We start from the raw sequence: 17066 nt of genomic DNA, 5'->3' as shown, positions 1-17066 counted from the left end.
AAACATCAAATGTAAAATAAAGAAATATAGACAAAAAAATGTAACGTCTTCGATAGAACAATGGAGCAGTACATATTTAAACATGATCTAAGAGTGATAAATTTAATATTTGGCATGAAGGTACATTATATCAACGATAAACATAGATTCTTTTGAAAAAAAAAATGAGAATGGAAATGGAAATGAAAGTGATGTATTACTAAGAGGCATTTAGCACTTTAATAAATAACGTAATGAATGTTGAGGAAAAACCACTAAACCACGTATAATTATTACTCCTACATGGCTCCAATGATTTGTAGTATTTTATTAGAGTATCATATGTTGTTTTAGTGATGTAACGTTGTTTAGACGATAACAATTTGGATAACCAATATCATCTAGTGTTATTGTATTCATATTATAGTATTATTTATAATTAAACTGAAACGTGTTTTTAATGGTGGTTTCGTTTTTGTTTTATAAAGTAAAAAAAATTGAAAACTGCGTTTGATACAATTTGATGTAAAATAAATTGGTGTTTCCAAATACAATTGATTTGGTTTCGTAATCTTAGATTCATTTATTTCAATAATTTTATCGTTGGCGACTTGTTAATGTCAAATCAATGAAGCGCCATAAATTTGGTATTCTATTGAGTAGATCTGTCCTAAAAATTAATTAATATCATTATCACTCATTAAAGTTATTTTCCATAGACAGTGCCAAATGCTATTTATTTTCTATTTTTCTTAATTTTTTGGACTCACGGATCAAACATTGACACATAAAGTCTAACGTGTTTAGTGGGTTTAGTTAAGACATGAATCTGTGGTCAATACATAAAACAACACAACCCATAACTAGTGGGTGTACAGGACTCACCACCGTAATTGTAACATATTTCTCATATATTAAACGTCTTAAAAAAATAGGATTAAATATGTTGTTGTTCTTGATAAATTTTAGAATTAGTCAATTTTAAAATATTAAACTAATTTAGTCCTTTAATTTTTGAAATACATGAATTTAGTACTTTAAATTAAATTTTGTTAAATTTATTTGACATTTCAAACATATTTTTTAATAATGTTTGATTTAACATTAAAACAACAATGTATCAAAAAGTATATAAATACTTTCTCAAATAAAAACATTAAATATTACATTTGCTGCACATATAAAAGTATCTAACGGTTTTATTTATAGGTATATATTACGATATGATTGTATTACATTTACAATATAATTATGTTTATGAAAACATGGTAACATATTATAGTTTTTAACTCTAGGATTATAATAATTTATTTGTGAATATGAGAAAATTGAGAATTATATTAGTTATGGTATACTAATATAAAATAAAAAGAAAACTTCTACTTCGATTAATATGTATACAATATATTTTTTTTACCGATTAGTATATCAATGTTTAGTAACACACTATTTATGCATTGTGATATACCATCATTATAGTTGTTGCCGTAATTTCTTTGTCTGAAAAATATAATGAGGTAACTTTTTATACTTTGTCAATGTACAAATAAATGGATAATATTCTAAAAATGAAATCACATACTCCCATCCCTCGACTAATAAGTTGCTTTGCCGACAGGGTAAATGAACACAATAATTTTAAAATCCAAGTTTATTTTTAATGTTTTTTTAATCATTTGGATGTCATTATTTGTTTAAAAAAGAGAATCGTACTATTTTATATTCAATAAACTAAGAAAAGAATGTTAAAAAAAAAAGGGAACAGTTTATTTCATTTTGTCTTATTTGCTGAACAATAATAATTTAAGAATAGAATCGTATCCCATGAAAACGTCTGGGAAAGGAAAATCAATGAAGATTTTGTCTAAACTCAGATTTTTTAAAATAATAAAATAACTTATGATGTTATAAAAGTGTTAGGTCTACACACGTAGTTTTACTAAAAAATATAATATCAATAAGATCTGAATTGATATTGATACTATTTTTAATTTAAAATATTGAGACAATGAATTTATAATTATTTTATATATAATATTTTATTTTTTCATTTCTGATCAATACATTTAAATTCCTAACCATAAGTATTCTGAAATGACATTTGAGGCATGTTTAATCCAAAAAATTAAACCACGAAACTTGATTTGAATTTGAATTTTGACGCTTCAAACACATCCAAATAAGTATTGGTTACGGCACTAACACTGTTTAATAATTGACCATTTGTCGGTTTGTTGAAGATAAAAGAAAAATCTTTCGATAATGTATGTTTGTCTGACCACTTTTTTCCGAAACTCGGCGACAAATAAAATAACAACCAAAGATGTGTATATGAATCCAAAATTCCCATAAAAGTTCCACCTTTCTCAATTCACATTTTTTGTATTACATATTTTTATTGGCTATTCACACCCTAATTTCTTTCATCAAGGCCTTTTCATCTCATTAAAACACTACTGTACACAGCAAAAGCGACCACCACTCAAAAAAGAAACTTCCACCTCAAATCAACCTCAACACTCCTACAACAAAATTATATAACCAATAATCATAGTGAGAACAAAATTAAAAAACTTGTGTTATAGTACCCTATTGTATATTATATAGTCTCTGAGAGGAACCGAGTATATAGGAATTAGGGGAAAATCGAATTCATGTGCTGTATTTTGATGCAGATGCCAGTGCCACCGCCTGCGCCCACACCTTCAGCCGAGCCTTCACGTCTCTCGGATCATCACCTAATTCACAAACACTCACTATTCAATTCCTTAAACAACCATCAACACCCACAATGCAAATCTAATAACACAGTTGTGCACACACAATGTTTGATATAAGTCGCATGAGAAGCCAATTAAACACAAGACAAAACTGTATGATTTGAAGCACATATATGTTTGTTTATACCTGGAGCAGAGATACGCCAATTGGCGATGGGAGAGTTGCTACCACTGCTAGTTTCAAAAGTTGAATTGGAGAAAGAGAGACGAGAAGGGATCTCAAGCATGCGTTCGTGTTCCAACTCAAACCCAAGATCTCTGCAAGCTTTTACTTCCTCCAAATCCATGCAGAGAGACCTTTTCCCACCTTTTGGCCTGGTTATTACCATCACCCCACTTTGATCACTCTCTCCACTTAACCCTTGACCCACATGCTCCTCCTCTTTCCTCTTACTCTTCTCCACTTCCTCAAACTCAAACCCCCATCTCTCTCTCCTCATTCTCCTCTTCCTCCTCCGAGGATCATTCTTCTTCGTGCCCTTTCCCTCTCCTCCATTGTCACTCGCGTACTCCTTAACCTCTTTCCTCCTCTGAGGGGGCGTGGAAGGCAAAGAGTAACAACTTCCCGATTCGTTTTCTGAATCCGAGGATAACTCCTTCCCGTCTGATAACTCCCCGTCTGCATCAAAGCTCTCTATGGACAACTGTGACACGCACATGGACGCCAGATTGTTAACATCATCGTCGTTGTCGTCTACGCCAAAGGTGCTGCTGGTACACACTGACAGCCTCGACAAGTTGTGGGGATGAGGTTGTCGGAGATGATGGTCATCAAATCCATCATCGTCATCGTCATCGTCAAAATCCTCTTCGTGTAAGGAAGAGAGAAAGGTCATGGTCTCATCCGAAGCCATATATTAGTAAGTAAGAAAGAAGACAGAGAGAGTTGTAGAGCGGCGTTTAGTGTTGGCTAATGTGAATCATTCGTTTCTGGCTTTTTATGATAAGGTAGAGAAGAGAAGTAGTAGAACACCACCTTCACTCAACCACCCTATTTATGCTAAAACTTTGTACGCAACATTTTTTTTTTAATATTATTATTAATATTTTTCCGAGACCGATAAATTAAATTATATACATATACCTCACTAGTTTATCGTATGCTCTCTGTATTTTTTTAATTTGGACTAAAAGGAAGAGAAGGTGATATTTGGCGGTCAAAGAATGGATAGTGAAGGAGATTGGGGTTAGTTAAAGCAAAAGTAATAATTGACTACCTGATTAACCGTCTCATTATGTGGCACCATATTTTTTTTTCTCATTCCATTTTATTCTTATTCTTCAGATATTCTTATCTGTAGTGTGGTGTGCCATTTACACTCATTATTCTATGTTACCATCATCTTTTTACTTTCGAGGAACGCGCATACTACGCGGAGATTTCAGATCATCAACCTCACACTTACTCAACATTACTTAATTAAAATCAGTTGACCGTGTTAATGTTATTCAATACCAAAAGCTTTGGACTAATCTTTCTAAGTAAAAAAAAAAACGAATTTTCTTGTGTTTTAAAACAATTGAGTTTTGGTATAATTACTCAAAGAATGTCTGGAGTGATTTTTAATGAGTTGATTGTGTACATTAAATTAGTAAAATTAATAAAAAAAATGTTAGGCTTAAAGTTTGATTTTTTAATTGATTTTATAATAGTGGTTTATCCAAATCTAAACTTGTGAAGAGTAATATAGGATGGAAAAGGATAAGAATTAGGAGTTGAAGTGATGACTGTTTGGTTTGGGACGCAATCATTCAACCAACAAACAAAGAATAGCCTCGAAATTTTGTGGTGCCCATTGGAATTGGGCTCTTACCTTCGCTTTATTTTTTTAAAATGTTACTTTAATTAGTTAACTAATTATTTCGGTGTAACCCAAACAAAACAAAAACCTAATTTTTCTCCACGTGCAACTCCGGTGACGTAATTTCACCCTTTCCTCGTTTGTTCCGAGGGAATTTGGAGACACCTGTCCACGTTTTATTACGCTTTTAATTTTCACTATTCGTTACAAATAATAATAAATTATTTATGGGATGAATGTGACCACCTTGGGTTATGTTTCTACATTTGAACAAAAAACAATTAATAGAAAGAAAAAGGAAAGAAGATATACACTGATAATCTCACTCACTGTCGCACAACAAAACAGACCCACCCTGTGTACCTGTCTCCTTCTCTCAGAGTCTGCACCACGTGCCCTTTCGTCGCTGCATCCAACGCTTGATCGTAATGATTCATTCTCCAGACAACAAGAAAATTTCATAAATTATTGAAACCTTCTATTTCTAAACAAATATAATCATGCCGCATATCTAACTTTTTATTTCATCATTTTTCTGCTGGTTCTAAATTTTTTTTATTATTTATCAATAATAAAAAATAAGAAATAAGGTCAATTCACAATATATAAAATAGGTGTAATCATCATCTTATAAATTAGTTTTGTGGAATTGAGTTAGATTTAAAACTCACTTTTAACATGGTATCATAATCAAGTTAGAGTCTATTATAATAAACATTTTTGAACATTTTGTTATAAATATACCTTGGTGTAAATAGATATATTAAAAGTCTCACGTATGATTAATTCATAATATATAAGTAGGTACATATGATCTTAAAAACCCCTTCTAACCAGAAATATATATTAAAAAACAATTTGTTATTCAAAATAGAATAATTTATGAAGAAGATGTGAATAGGAGTGATAGAGAAAGTGGTCCCTGAGTTTCACTATTGTTGGGGTATAGTTGCACAAGGCAAACCTGCAGGCCATAAGATCATGGATATTCATTTTTTAACGTTTTCTTTAGCCACCCATTTTCTTTTCTATTTATATTTTTTTAGGGAATTTGTCACTGTCCAAGTTCAAACTATTGAAAAAGAATATTAAAAATTGGATTTGTGAGTAATTAAATGAATTTGAATGGGGTTTTTGGTGAGACTACGTTGATTAACACAGGGACGCTCACCGACCGTTGATAAAGCATGAACAGTGATGGAAGGAAGCTTGGACGGTTGGAATGTATTAAATCTGCCATTAACTTGTTTACACGTCCTCTTTTTGAGACATTTTCAGCTCTTACTTATCAATGTTATATACAATTAAATTCTTCTAATATATTAAAAGTCTCACTTACCTATCTAATATCTTTTAATATATACATTCATACAAGTTACAACCATTTTTACTCTTGATTCTAGAATTGGAATAATGATACTACCATTTTAAATATAAAATTTAAATGTATTGAAAGAATAACGTACATTGTTTCATTTAAGATTATCAAATTAAAATGAGAAATGACATGTAAAATTTTAAGTATATACTACGTACTAAGAGAAAAAAAAAAAACTAAAAAATTGAATCACGTGATTGAGTTGGAATATATATGTGGTTCACTGAATAAAAACATAGTAGTATGCTCTCTCCAATTCACAATGTTAAAATGTTAAAATAATTATGCTACATTTATAGAATCTTAATATGTATAGAAGTTGCTCTGCTGCAAAATTTAATCATCTGAATATTTCAATACTTCCTCTGTCAGTGTTTAATTAATTAATTAATTAATTAAAACTATTCAATTAGGTTTTGAATGTTAGGAGATTCAATCATTCATTAAATACAATTTTTAACAACTTTAAAAAAATCAATGCCGTTTTTGGAAAGCAGGATTTCTTTGAAAAACCTACAACATCATCTGTGCACAAAACTGTATATACCTATAAATTATGAGGAACAATTTTACAGTTTCTGGTTGAAACAGGTAGAATACACTTTGTATGATTAACAACTTAATTAAGTTTCAATGTTTGCATATTTATAACGTGGTTCAATCTAGTCTACTATACTTTATTTATAGTAATTTATAGCCATATTATGTTATTAAAAGTGACTTTCCAATAATTATTTTAAATTTTAGATTAAACATGTTTTTCCAATCTCTAAATTTAATGTAAAATTGAAATTTGATTCTCAAATTATAAAAATAATGAATGTAATAATATTAATTCGATAACATTATATTTTTTTACTCTGTCGATTTTAATTCAAATAACATTAATTTTTTATACATATTGAACTTTGTCCTGGACTAACACGTTTTAACTTAAATATTATTTTAAAATATTATTTAATTTATGTAAAATATTTAACATAATCAAATTAGAAAAACTATATTTATCTAATTTTTAAATTTAAATATTCATTTATATTAAGATTTGAAATATATAAAAAATTAATTTTACGACCAAGTTTAACAACGACACCCCGTACTAAAACGGAAGTTTTATTTCTTGTCTTATTACTTTACTAGTAAGAGATATCATAGTTAATTTTAGAATATACATATATTATTTTATTTTCAAAAAGATATATATTATTTTATTTTCAAAAAGAGAAACAATGAATAACGAAAGAAGTCGAGATTTGCAGGATGATCATATAAGAAATGTGTGGTGATAAAATGGTGGTTGAAATTTGGATGACATGGTAGAATGATGAGTAAAGGGACATGATGGACACGTTGGGTCCCTAGCCGTTTGATGAGTCAGAATCATTGTCTATCAATAACACTTTAAATTAATTGCCAACTCAATTCACCTCTATTCAAAGGATTAGTATAACATAAAGTTTTTAAACCACTCATACTATATCATTAACAATTTCTATCATGTACAAATATGATTATAACCTCTAAATAAGGAACACTCGTACTCATATTTGTTAAGGTTCGACTAGTCAGATAAATATTGTGCCCAACAATAAATCTAGCTCAAATTTCATATAAGATATTGTCATCTATAATATAATTCAAAATTTTGAGACATTAAATTTGTAATTTTTTTTATTCAAAATTTTTATTTGTACTTAATATAACAATTTAACTAAGTTAAAGATGCTGCCTAAATCAAATAACGGTTTGTAAAAACGTAAAATAAAAATAACATGTAACAGCTTTTATTAAAATTGAGTACACACATAAGTTATATTTCTTTGACTAAAAGAAATTTCAGGGAGAAAATATAGATTTAAAATTATTTTTGCAAATACAAAAGAGATTTGAAGTGACAGTACTCTACAATTGATGAATTATTTTAGAAAATTTGGTACTTACAGATCTAAATGCAAACAGAAGTAGATATTAGACTGTCTGTTGCTTTTTTCCATTAAATAAATACGTTAACCGTGACAAAAAAAAAAGTAAGATCTTATTCTGCTGTATATGTTTTAATTATAAAAATATTATAATTATGTTACCATTGTTTATTGATTAAATCAATTTGTTTGTTTGTATACAATTAAAATAAATACTATATATCTTACCAGAACAACATAAATAAAACAGAACATAAAAAATAAGTGAAGCATAATCAATAAAAAAAACAATAATTATTTATAACAGCAAATATATAACTTAAAATTGTTATGATGTTTACCATAATCAGCTTTCTTAATAATTTTATTATTCCTATATCACATGTTAATTTTATCGGTCACTGATCAATTAATTACATTTTTATACTATAATATCACTAATATTTTTATTCTTCTTGATTATACTTATATATTTTTTTTCCAGGATGTACATTTTAATTTCACCCGTTTTTGAATGCTACACTTAAATTTTGGTTTTCATCTCAACTTATAATCCAGCCTTCATGAATCCAAAGGTCTTTTTGAATTATAACTTAGCTAGACTTTAAACAATTATTGCTTGTTTAGATATAGACACTTTAATGTAAGAAGAACATTTTTATTTTTTGCGTAAAATTATGGCATAAGTTTTATAGTTATCAACCAAGCCCATTCTTTAATAAAAAAAATATATAGTGTTTGACTCTTATTCTTTTATTTTATTTTTGCATCTTTTCTTTTCTTCATTACTTTTTTTTCCTTTTTAAGATACTTTGAAGAGTTTTTACTGATTTTGAGAGACAAAAAGAAACCTTCACCATTTTTTCAAAAAATTGATTTGTGACTTCATAAAAATATTCGTAACTTTTAGTGAATAAGATGGACGAAAAAGTATTACTATTGTTAAAATTAATTATTTTAAATATTAGTAAAATACTAAACTGTTTATTTAAAATTGGCTAAGAGATATTATTCACCTGAATTTAAAAGAAAAAATTCTAAAATAAACGATGATAGAAGAATAAAACAAATTTTAACAAATAAGAAAATATATATTTTAGTCTGTTTTTAAGTGAGATAACTTCAATTTCAAACTTTGTTCTCATATTATTTTGTGATATTTTTAAGAGAGTAAAGTTAGAGACTTATGTTTTGGTGATTACAAAATATATTTTTTGATATTATTAGTTCATATGTAAAGTAAGAGTGATATAAAAAATATGTAGGAAAAAGAGAGATGTACACCCTATCTTGTTACTATGTGCAAGTTTTAATAATTTGACACAGAAATTATATATTAAAATTACCTTTACTTTAAACATATTATTTTTAGTGAAGATTCATAACTCTCGTGATAAGTTTTATAAAAAATATATGTATTGTTGACTTAATATTGTTCGAAACTATGAGTGTTTTTTCATTTAACACTGTGTTTGGATGAGGTGATATACTGTTGACGAAGAAAAAAAAAGGAAGTTTTTTCGGGTTTTAAATTTTTACTATGCAATACATTTTTAACATTGCATTTGCTCCACCCATGCACAGATTCTCTTTGGCAAGACTTCTAAATATTATATATATATATATATATATATATATATATATATATATATATATATATATATATATATATATATATATATATATATAATATTGGAACAATATAAAGTCATGTTTAGGTCGAAACCTTTTGACTTAGTGCCACTAGGTTTAGTTCAGTCTTCGTAATGTTTTCTTTGTAGCCGAAAAATAAGGCACCATTTAATTAAGAATATAGTCATGTGTTTGGATTGTGATTTTAGTGTATATTTGAAAATAATTACACATTGAATGTAGTTAAGGTCTTCTTTCAAGACATATACTTTCTTCATTTAAGGAAGCATAAATTGATAGATTTGGAAGTACTTTTTAATTTAAATATTTACTTAGTAAAACTCAATATATATACTAAACGAAATAACTATGCTCAAAAATTGATACGTTATAGTTAAGGATAATTAATTGGTAGTTAAGGAAGGAAAGTACTTGTATAGATATTTGTAGAAGCAGAAGCAATTAATGAAAGCATTGGTATCTTCCCAGAAAGTGACAAGAAAGAAAGAAAAGAAAGGTGGAGCAACAAAGTTCAGAAATAAAGTCAAATAATAAATGGAGTTGTCTGAATTGATGAAATTTATCAGAATTGTGATCTATAGATAGCAACCAAAAAATGTGTGGTGGTTGAATCTGGATCTTTAATCAATAGTATTTATTAACATGAACCCTAAATATTATGTCATTACAACATAGTAACACCCAAATTTCAACTAACTCATCAAAATCAACAACATTTTTTGTTATACATTCCGTGCCAAAAATATTATTGATTACTGAAAACAGCAGTAAATCACACATGCACCTTTTGCATTTCTAAATTGATGACCGATATTAATTTTGGTTACAGTTATCAATATTTTAGTTATAAAAAGAAATTTAGTCTTGTATATAAATCGGTCACTAATAAAACAGATTTAAAGATGATTTTTTTAAGTTAAAACTTTGTTAACTAATAATATGAGTGACTAATTTAAATATCAATTCATTATAATTATCAATTTAAAAAATATTTTGGTATTAATAATTTTTAATTTCTAAATTAATATCTAAATTTGTTATTATAGTAAATAATTATTTTTTATTATTAAAATCAATCATTAATTATACTTTTTTTTGTAGTCTTTTTTTTTACCATGAAGAACAAATTTGGTTTGTAGAAAATAGATCGATTAACTGTGAGAATTATTTATTTCAATAAATTTTTATATGTTTATTTAATCTTTTAATAACGAATTATAATTGAAAAATGATTTTAAAATAGTTTCTTTCGTTTGATTAAAAGAAAATGAACCTTTTAGTAAGTAAAGAAATGTAGATGAAGTTGAAAAGGAAAGAAACTGATGAAAAAGATTTACAATTTATCTTTCACAATCTTATTTATATTTTTTTAATTTTCATCTTTCTTGGTCATATTATATCAGTATTTCAGGAACAGTTTCGAAGTCTACTGGTAAATGAATAAAATAAAAATCAATATATAAATAAAAAACTACAAATTATTATCTTTAAAATATTTAAAATTTTGAATTAAAATAATATTTCAATTTTTTATATAGATTTGTTCACAATATTATAAAAGTTTGATTGATATCAATGGAAGATTCTTTCTTTGAAAACCCTAAATATTATTTATCATATGACTGTTATATTATATATATTATTTTTTGTTGTGTTTCACCAGTGATGAAAAGTGGTTAAACTGACCTGAAATTTTCTTCTCCAGTAGCATTATCGGGTAGAGAAAGTGCTTAATTAAGAAGCAACCGAAGATTAAGGCTTTTGACTTTTTATTTGAATACAAAGGATAGAAAATTTGTTTGACAGTGAAAGGAAAATGCAAAATCTTGTGCATAATTCTCTGTTCATCTTAATGTTGGAAAACACGCGTTGTCTTTTCGAAATATAATATGGTGACGGTAGATAGTGACAATACATTTATAATATGGTGACGGTAGATATAATATGGGCTTGTACTATATTTTACTTTTTTTTGTCTAATATTTTTTTGTTTATTTTGGTGCCTTTTCTTCGAAGGATCTTTCTCTATGCACCTGCAAAATTTTATCTACACCTCCTAATATTTTTTTTAAATTTTAAAAATATTCTTTGACCATTTAAATAAAGTCACGAACATCACACCTCCAAAATATATAAATGGAAGTAGACTTTCGGAAGTCAAAATATATATCCGGATATATATATATATATATATATATATATATATATATATATATATATATATATATATCCGGATATATATTTTGTATATTTTGACTTTCGGAAGTCGACTTTAAGTAATATATTTTGACTTTCGAAAGTCGACTTCCGGTAATATATTTTGACTTTCGAAAATTAACTTTCGAGAGTCGACATCCAGAAATAATTTTGGAGGTGCATGACTTTACTTAAATGGTCAAAGAGTATTTTTTTTATTTTAAACTTTTTTTGGAGGTGTAAAAAGAATTTTGGAAGTACACGAAGATAGACCCTTCTTCAAATGTTTTCGGCCAGTGTCCCTAGGCCCTTTCTTATATTGCCTGGATGGGCTTTTTGCACATACGCAGTTAAAAAAAAAAATGAAAAACAGAACCAAAGTAAGAGTCAAAAGACTGGTTTTAAACTCTTTTTTTTCTTCATATTACAGTGAACACAGTTAAAGAAGTAAAATGATGTTTTGATAAATTTTGATAAAGTTTTCTTTTCAAGTCACACTAAATATTTCTCTTTTCATTTCAAGCTACGCTAAATTTTTTTTCATCCAATGAGATACGGTTAAGTTGACATTGTCAAACATTTATAAAAAAAAAGGTTAAAAAATAATTTTCGATTAAAGAAAGTTGGAAAGTATTCAGGTAGGTTAGTTGGGATGCTGTCACTTATTATATACCTTTAGAATGTTCAATAGACTTAATACGTAGGTCTAAAATGTCTAAACAATGGATTTGGATAGGTAATAAAAGTTGTATCTTAAATTGGAGTAGATTTTTTTTTTCTCATAATTAGATTAAATTCATTAAAAAAACTTGTGAACTAACTTATTCTATATAACAATAACTTTATTTATACATCAAATTATTACATTTATAAAAAAGATTAATCATTAATATAATTAAAGTTAAAAAAATATAAGTGTATCTAAAAAAAACATAAACATATTTTAAACACCCAAAAAAGCTACAATACATTTACAATATGAGTTGCATCAAATGACAAGTGGTCTATCAAACTAAACTAGACCAAACTACTTGTTTTTCCACCTTATTTACAATTGTCATTGTACCAAAATTGTTTTGGTGGGTCCAACAAAACCTAAGGAATAAGTACTCAAAAGTAGTGTTGAATCGCACATCGGTAGGATGAATCTTTTGCCTCAATTTATTCTTATGCAAAAGAGTTGATGATGTCTTCTGAATATCACTCCAAAAATCTCTTCTTTCCTTTACACTAGTGCATGAGAGCTATTTTCAACGAAGATAATATTACTGTTACAACCTTGAATCTTTTAAAAAAATATTGTATGAGTGAAATTTTATTCATGCTCATTGTTACTCTTTTTCTTCGTGTCCTGTATCTGATTATAGTTGCAAGCAAATATTATCATTCTAGTACCAAAGTACTAAACAATGGTGTAGTTATTAAAGTATGGTAGTGAAAATACATGCTTAAAAGATTTGATATTTAAGTGTATCCGTTATAGTGATCATTTTATGTCATGACTAGTACAAGATCAAACATAAACAATGGAATCAATAAGTAGATTCATGACAAATCTAAGTGGAGATATTAGAATAATGATAAGAAAATCCTTAAATGTGTCAAATGAATTTCATATGTTTTCTAGCCTTTTAAAATATTAGAATTTGTTGCTAAGAGCTATGTTAATTTATATTTTGCAAGTAATCTTTATAAAATAAGATGCATTGATGGCTATGTGTTTACACTTGAAGGAGGTACAATAAATTAGTTATCAAAGCTACACGATGTTTTGTCTACTATCAAAGCTTAGAACATCAAAACTATCTAAGTTGTTTGAAATCAAAGATTAGTAGAAAAACTCGGACATTAACCTTAGATGAGTATTGTATATTGTGACACTCAGTTTCCTGCACGATAGAAGGAATCTTACCTTTAATTTCAAAACAGAACACATAGTTATACAATATCAATTTGTTGAAGAGGCACTAGAGGAAAAAAGTGTAAAATGCAAAAAGATACATACTAAAACAATTCAATAGATTTTATGACGAAGTCAATTAACACTTAAAAGGTGTGTGCGCCTCGACATTTCGAATGTGAAAAGAATGAAAGTTATTTAAATTAATTTCAATTTGAACGTTGATGATAGATTTGGATTTGCTTTATCCACACTGAAACAAGTTTTAGCAATTATTTGAAATTATGTTTTGATAATGAAAATTGGATCCTTCCGTATTGTGGGGTTATATATGTTTTTTCATATATGTGTTAGTTATAGTCATAATCATTGAGAAATTCTAATTTTGTATATATGACATTAGTCTTATAAATATAAGATATTTGACATCAGATTTACACCAAAATGTTATGACAATGGTATTATGGGTCTTTATTCTTATATAGTATTTAACTTTATTTATTCTATCAAATGTGGAACTTTTTTGACTCATACTTAAACTATTCCCAACAAATTGAGACAAACAAATAAATGAAATAACTTGTGGAAATTTGTGGATTATGAAATCTTGAGAAACCCTCAATAATTAAAGTATGGTTGCAGTAGATATTTTACACGCCAGGTGAATTGGCACACGAAAGCCAAGGAGACATTGATGTTGCCACCTGTGGCGGGGATGTGGTTAGCCACAAACCAGTTTTGCAGAAACTGGCTTGGAATTATGTAGTAGCGGTTCTAGGAACTACAAGTTACTCACTTGCAAAACAAAAGGTTGTTTTGAGATAATGTTTTGAAGAGTGTTCAAAGGGCTAGAAGACATTGCACACATATAAGGTGCTCCTTCACTTAGCTGTCCATGTCTCATCGTACGGACCGTAACCAAGTGAGCAACTTTCAACTTCAATTCATTGCATTAGTGGTGCCACTTTATTACTACTTACACGCACATGATCCTGTTATAGTCTTCCCTTGCGTCAATAACTTGTGAAAGGGAGAACCCAACAAGGTCTCAAGAAATCAATTAAAAGTAAGCAAAATGCTCGCAAATGTCAAAGGTTATCCTGGGGCATCTTTTTCTACATTTAATCTTTGCTCCTGTCCCTTTCTTGCTCATGAGTGAAGGAAATTATTCACTTATATAGTTTTATAGGGAGAACAGCTCTAGCCTCCTCCTTGTGCCGGTAAAATTAAAATTTTCTTAGATGGGAAAGTCTCGAGCTTAGGCTATTATTTATGGAAGTGAGATAAAATAGTGGTCCTTCTTGTGTAAAGAAAATGATGGGTAACACTTAGAATATTGGATAGGGTAAAGTTCTAGGTTTGGTGTCATTTTTAGTACTCTAAAAGATGGTGTGGTGTGGTTAGAGAAGAATAGGAGATGGTATGGGGTGAGATAAAAGAGATTCGGTAAATTGTGTGTAAGCAAAGTAACTAAAAGTGAGTCCCGTTGAAAAATAAAGTGATACTTCCCGTGCAGTAGTGAACATTTGTGATGGCATAGATATGGAAATTAATGCAGCATTGCATTGCAGTCAAAAGAAAGAAAGAACAAAGCAGAGCAATCCTTATTATTCTGCAATTATATTCCACCCAAACAGGAGAAGGTAAAAGACAGATGAGTTGGCTCACAATAAAAATTACCAAAATGAAATGTTTTTGTGACGGACCTGGCTTATATACATGAGCAAAATTAATCTGTTGTTTCACACACCTGTACTGAGAACATAAATAAATCCCTTGGAACCCCTTCTAAAATTTTTCATTATATCAAATCCTGATGCTATTATATATGTCCAAAGGCTGCTGTTAGCTTTTGGATGTCCTTGGAAAAGATGGTAGAAGTTTGTGACTGGTGTTGCTCCTTGGAACCAGAAATTATGGACCCTAAAGTGTTATCAGGTACCAAATGTGTGGCTGGCCTAGTTTGGTTGCACAATGATTCAGGAGCTGCCAGCATCAACATTGGGTTGTGGAGGTACTCAGACCACTTGGCTTCTTCTGTCAGTCCCCACGAAGAAAGAACACTGTTCTTGCTACTTGTGAACTCTCTGCTGCCATCACTTGTGTTGCTGCCATTGCTGTTGTTGGAGGCACTGGGTTCCCAGTAATTGGGTCCATTCAAAGCAAAAGAAGGTGCTGAAATATCTTCTGGAGGGACGGCAAGTGATGGCTTGTAGCAAAAAGAAGTGCTAGGGAGAAATGAGGCTGTTGTAGGTGGAAGAATGGACATAACATCGGAAGTAAACTCAGAGTTTATATCAATGGGTCTTGCAGTTGGACTGAACCAATGGCTGGAGTCTGAATTGGTTGGGAGAGTATCAGTCATCTGAAGAGGGTAATTTCCCATCAAATCTGAGGGTTGGCAAGTAGTGGTGTAGCTGTCTAGGAACAAGTCTTTGTTGGAACAATTGGTTATCAAGTTGGTGTCGTTTTTGGTCTTAATCTTAGAGCTGCAGGAACCTTCCATCTCATAGGCTTTGGGGGCAATCGAAGATGCTCTCTGCTCATAGGACCCTTCATCCGACTTGAAGCTCTCAGAATTCAAGAGGTTCAATTCATTGGAAAATTCTTGGCTCCTTGTTTTGTCCTCCTCACCATTCTCAACCTCTGACAGTGGCTTATGTGTCACAGGGTTTATACCTCTTTGCTTCAGTTTCTTCTTTAGGCAAGAATTCCACAGATTCTTTATTTCATTGTCAGTCCTCCCAGGCAATTGTGCTGCAATTTGAGACCATCTGAGAAAAGAAAGAATGTCCATGTCAACATATCCAGGATGGAAGAGTTTTCTTTATTTTTTATGGCTAAGTATGATTGGGCAAGAGCCAGAGACTAAACGTGAAGAAAACGGAAGAGTTTAATCATGAAAAGAAGGAATGGATTTACCTGTTCCCTAACACTGCATGAAGTTCAATGATAAGGTTTTCCTCCTCTTGTGAAAATGTACCTCTCTTCAAATCAGGCCTCAGATAATTGATCCAGCGAAGCCTGCAGCTCTTGCCGCACCTATGCAAACCTGCCAATAAACGACATTGACAGGAAAATTTACAAAAAATTCTTCCCTTGATTTTTCGGTAGATGAGGTGGTAGAGTGTTGGAGTACCTGCTTGCTTAGGAACCGAGCTCCAACAACCATGACCGTACTTAGTAATATGCCTCAGAAGTTTTTCATCCTCCTCTGGTGACCACAGACCCTTCCTAAGTTTCTGCTTGTAACAGCAGGAATGTCTTCCCATTTGTAGTTTTTGGTAGCTTCTCACCCCACAACACTGAGGGGTGAACCTTTCCAATTAACTGATGGGTTCTTGAATTGAACTTGTGTGTAGGTGTAGGTGAAATGTCAGCAGGAGTGGCACTGAGCCAGACTGTGATAGGGAGAATATGAGAGCGAGAGAGATTATGTGAATTGAAGACAGGAAA

The 17066-nt window shown here is 29.7% G+C and overlaps 2 protein-coding genes across 2 annotated transcripts; both read right to left on the bottom strand.

The window, feature by feature from the left end:
• Window positions 1-2322: 2322 nt before the first annotated feature.
• Window positions 2323-3735, bottom strand: LOC114176482 (uncharacterized). The gene is made up of 2 exons (XM_028061909.2): window positions 2887-3735; window positions 2323-2717 (listed from the first exon to the last, which is right to left on the bottom strand). The coding sequence occupies exons 1-2, from the start codon at window positions 3611-3613 to the stop codon at window positions 2632-2634; spliced, it is 813 nt and encodes a 270-aa protein (XP_027917710.1). The 5' UTR covers window positions 3614-3735; the 3' UTR covers window positions 2323-2631.
• An 11456-nt stretch (window positions 3736-15191) lies between these two features.
• Window positions 15192-17066, bottom strand: LOC114175525 (transcription factor MYB61-like). Its single transcript, XM_028060284.2, has 3 exons — window positions 16750-17066; window positions 16533-16662; window positions 15192-16384 (listed from the first exon to the last, which is right to left on the bottom strand). Exons 1-3 carry the CDS (start codon window positions 16880-16882, stop codon window positions 15433-15435), a joined length of 1215 nt encoding a protein of 404 aa, XP_027916085.2. The 5' UTR covers window positions 16883-17066; the 3' UTR covers window positions 15192-15432.

Source organism: Vigna unguiculata, chromosome 1 (genome assembly GCF_037176805.1).
Source record: "Vigna unguiculata cultivar grain cowpea cultivar isolate G323 ecotype 2 chromosome 1, ASM3717680v1, whole genome shotgun sequence".
Taxonomy (NCBI): Eukaryota; Viridiplantae; Streptophyta; class Magnoliopsida; order Fabales; family Fabaceae; genus Vigna; species Vigna unguiculata.
The sequence above is the reverse complement of the archived record's forward strand: the minus strand, read 5'-3'. Positions and strand labels throughout refer to the sequence as shown.

Coding starts and splice junctions, on each gene's coding strand:
- LOC114176482 (XM_028061909.2), bottom strand. CDS start 3,613: ATGGCTTCGGATGAGACCATGACCTTTCTCTCTTCCTTACACGAAGAG. Junction 2,718..2,886: donor TTGGCGTATCTCTGCTCCAG/GTATAAACAAAC, acceptor TTTGTGAATTAG/GTGATGATCCGAGAGACGTG.
- LOC114175525 (XM_028060284.2), bottom strand. CDS start 16,882: ATGGGAAGACATTCCTGCTGTTACAAGCAGAAACTTAGGAAGGGTCTG. Junction 16,663..16,749: donor CTCGGTTCCTAAGCAAGCAG/GTACTCCAACAC, acceptor GTTTATTGGCAG/GTTTGCATAGGTGCGGCAAG. Junction 16,385..16,532: donor CATGCAGTGTTAGGGAACAG/GTAAATCCATTC, acceptor TTCTTTTCTCAG/ATGGTCTCAAATTGCAGCAC.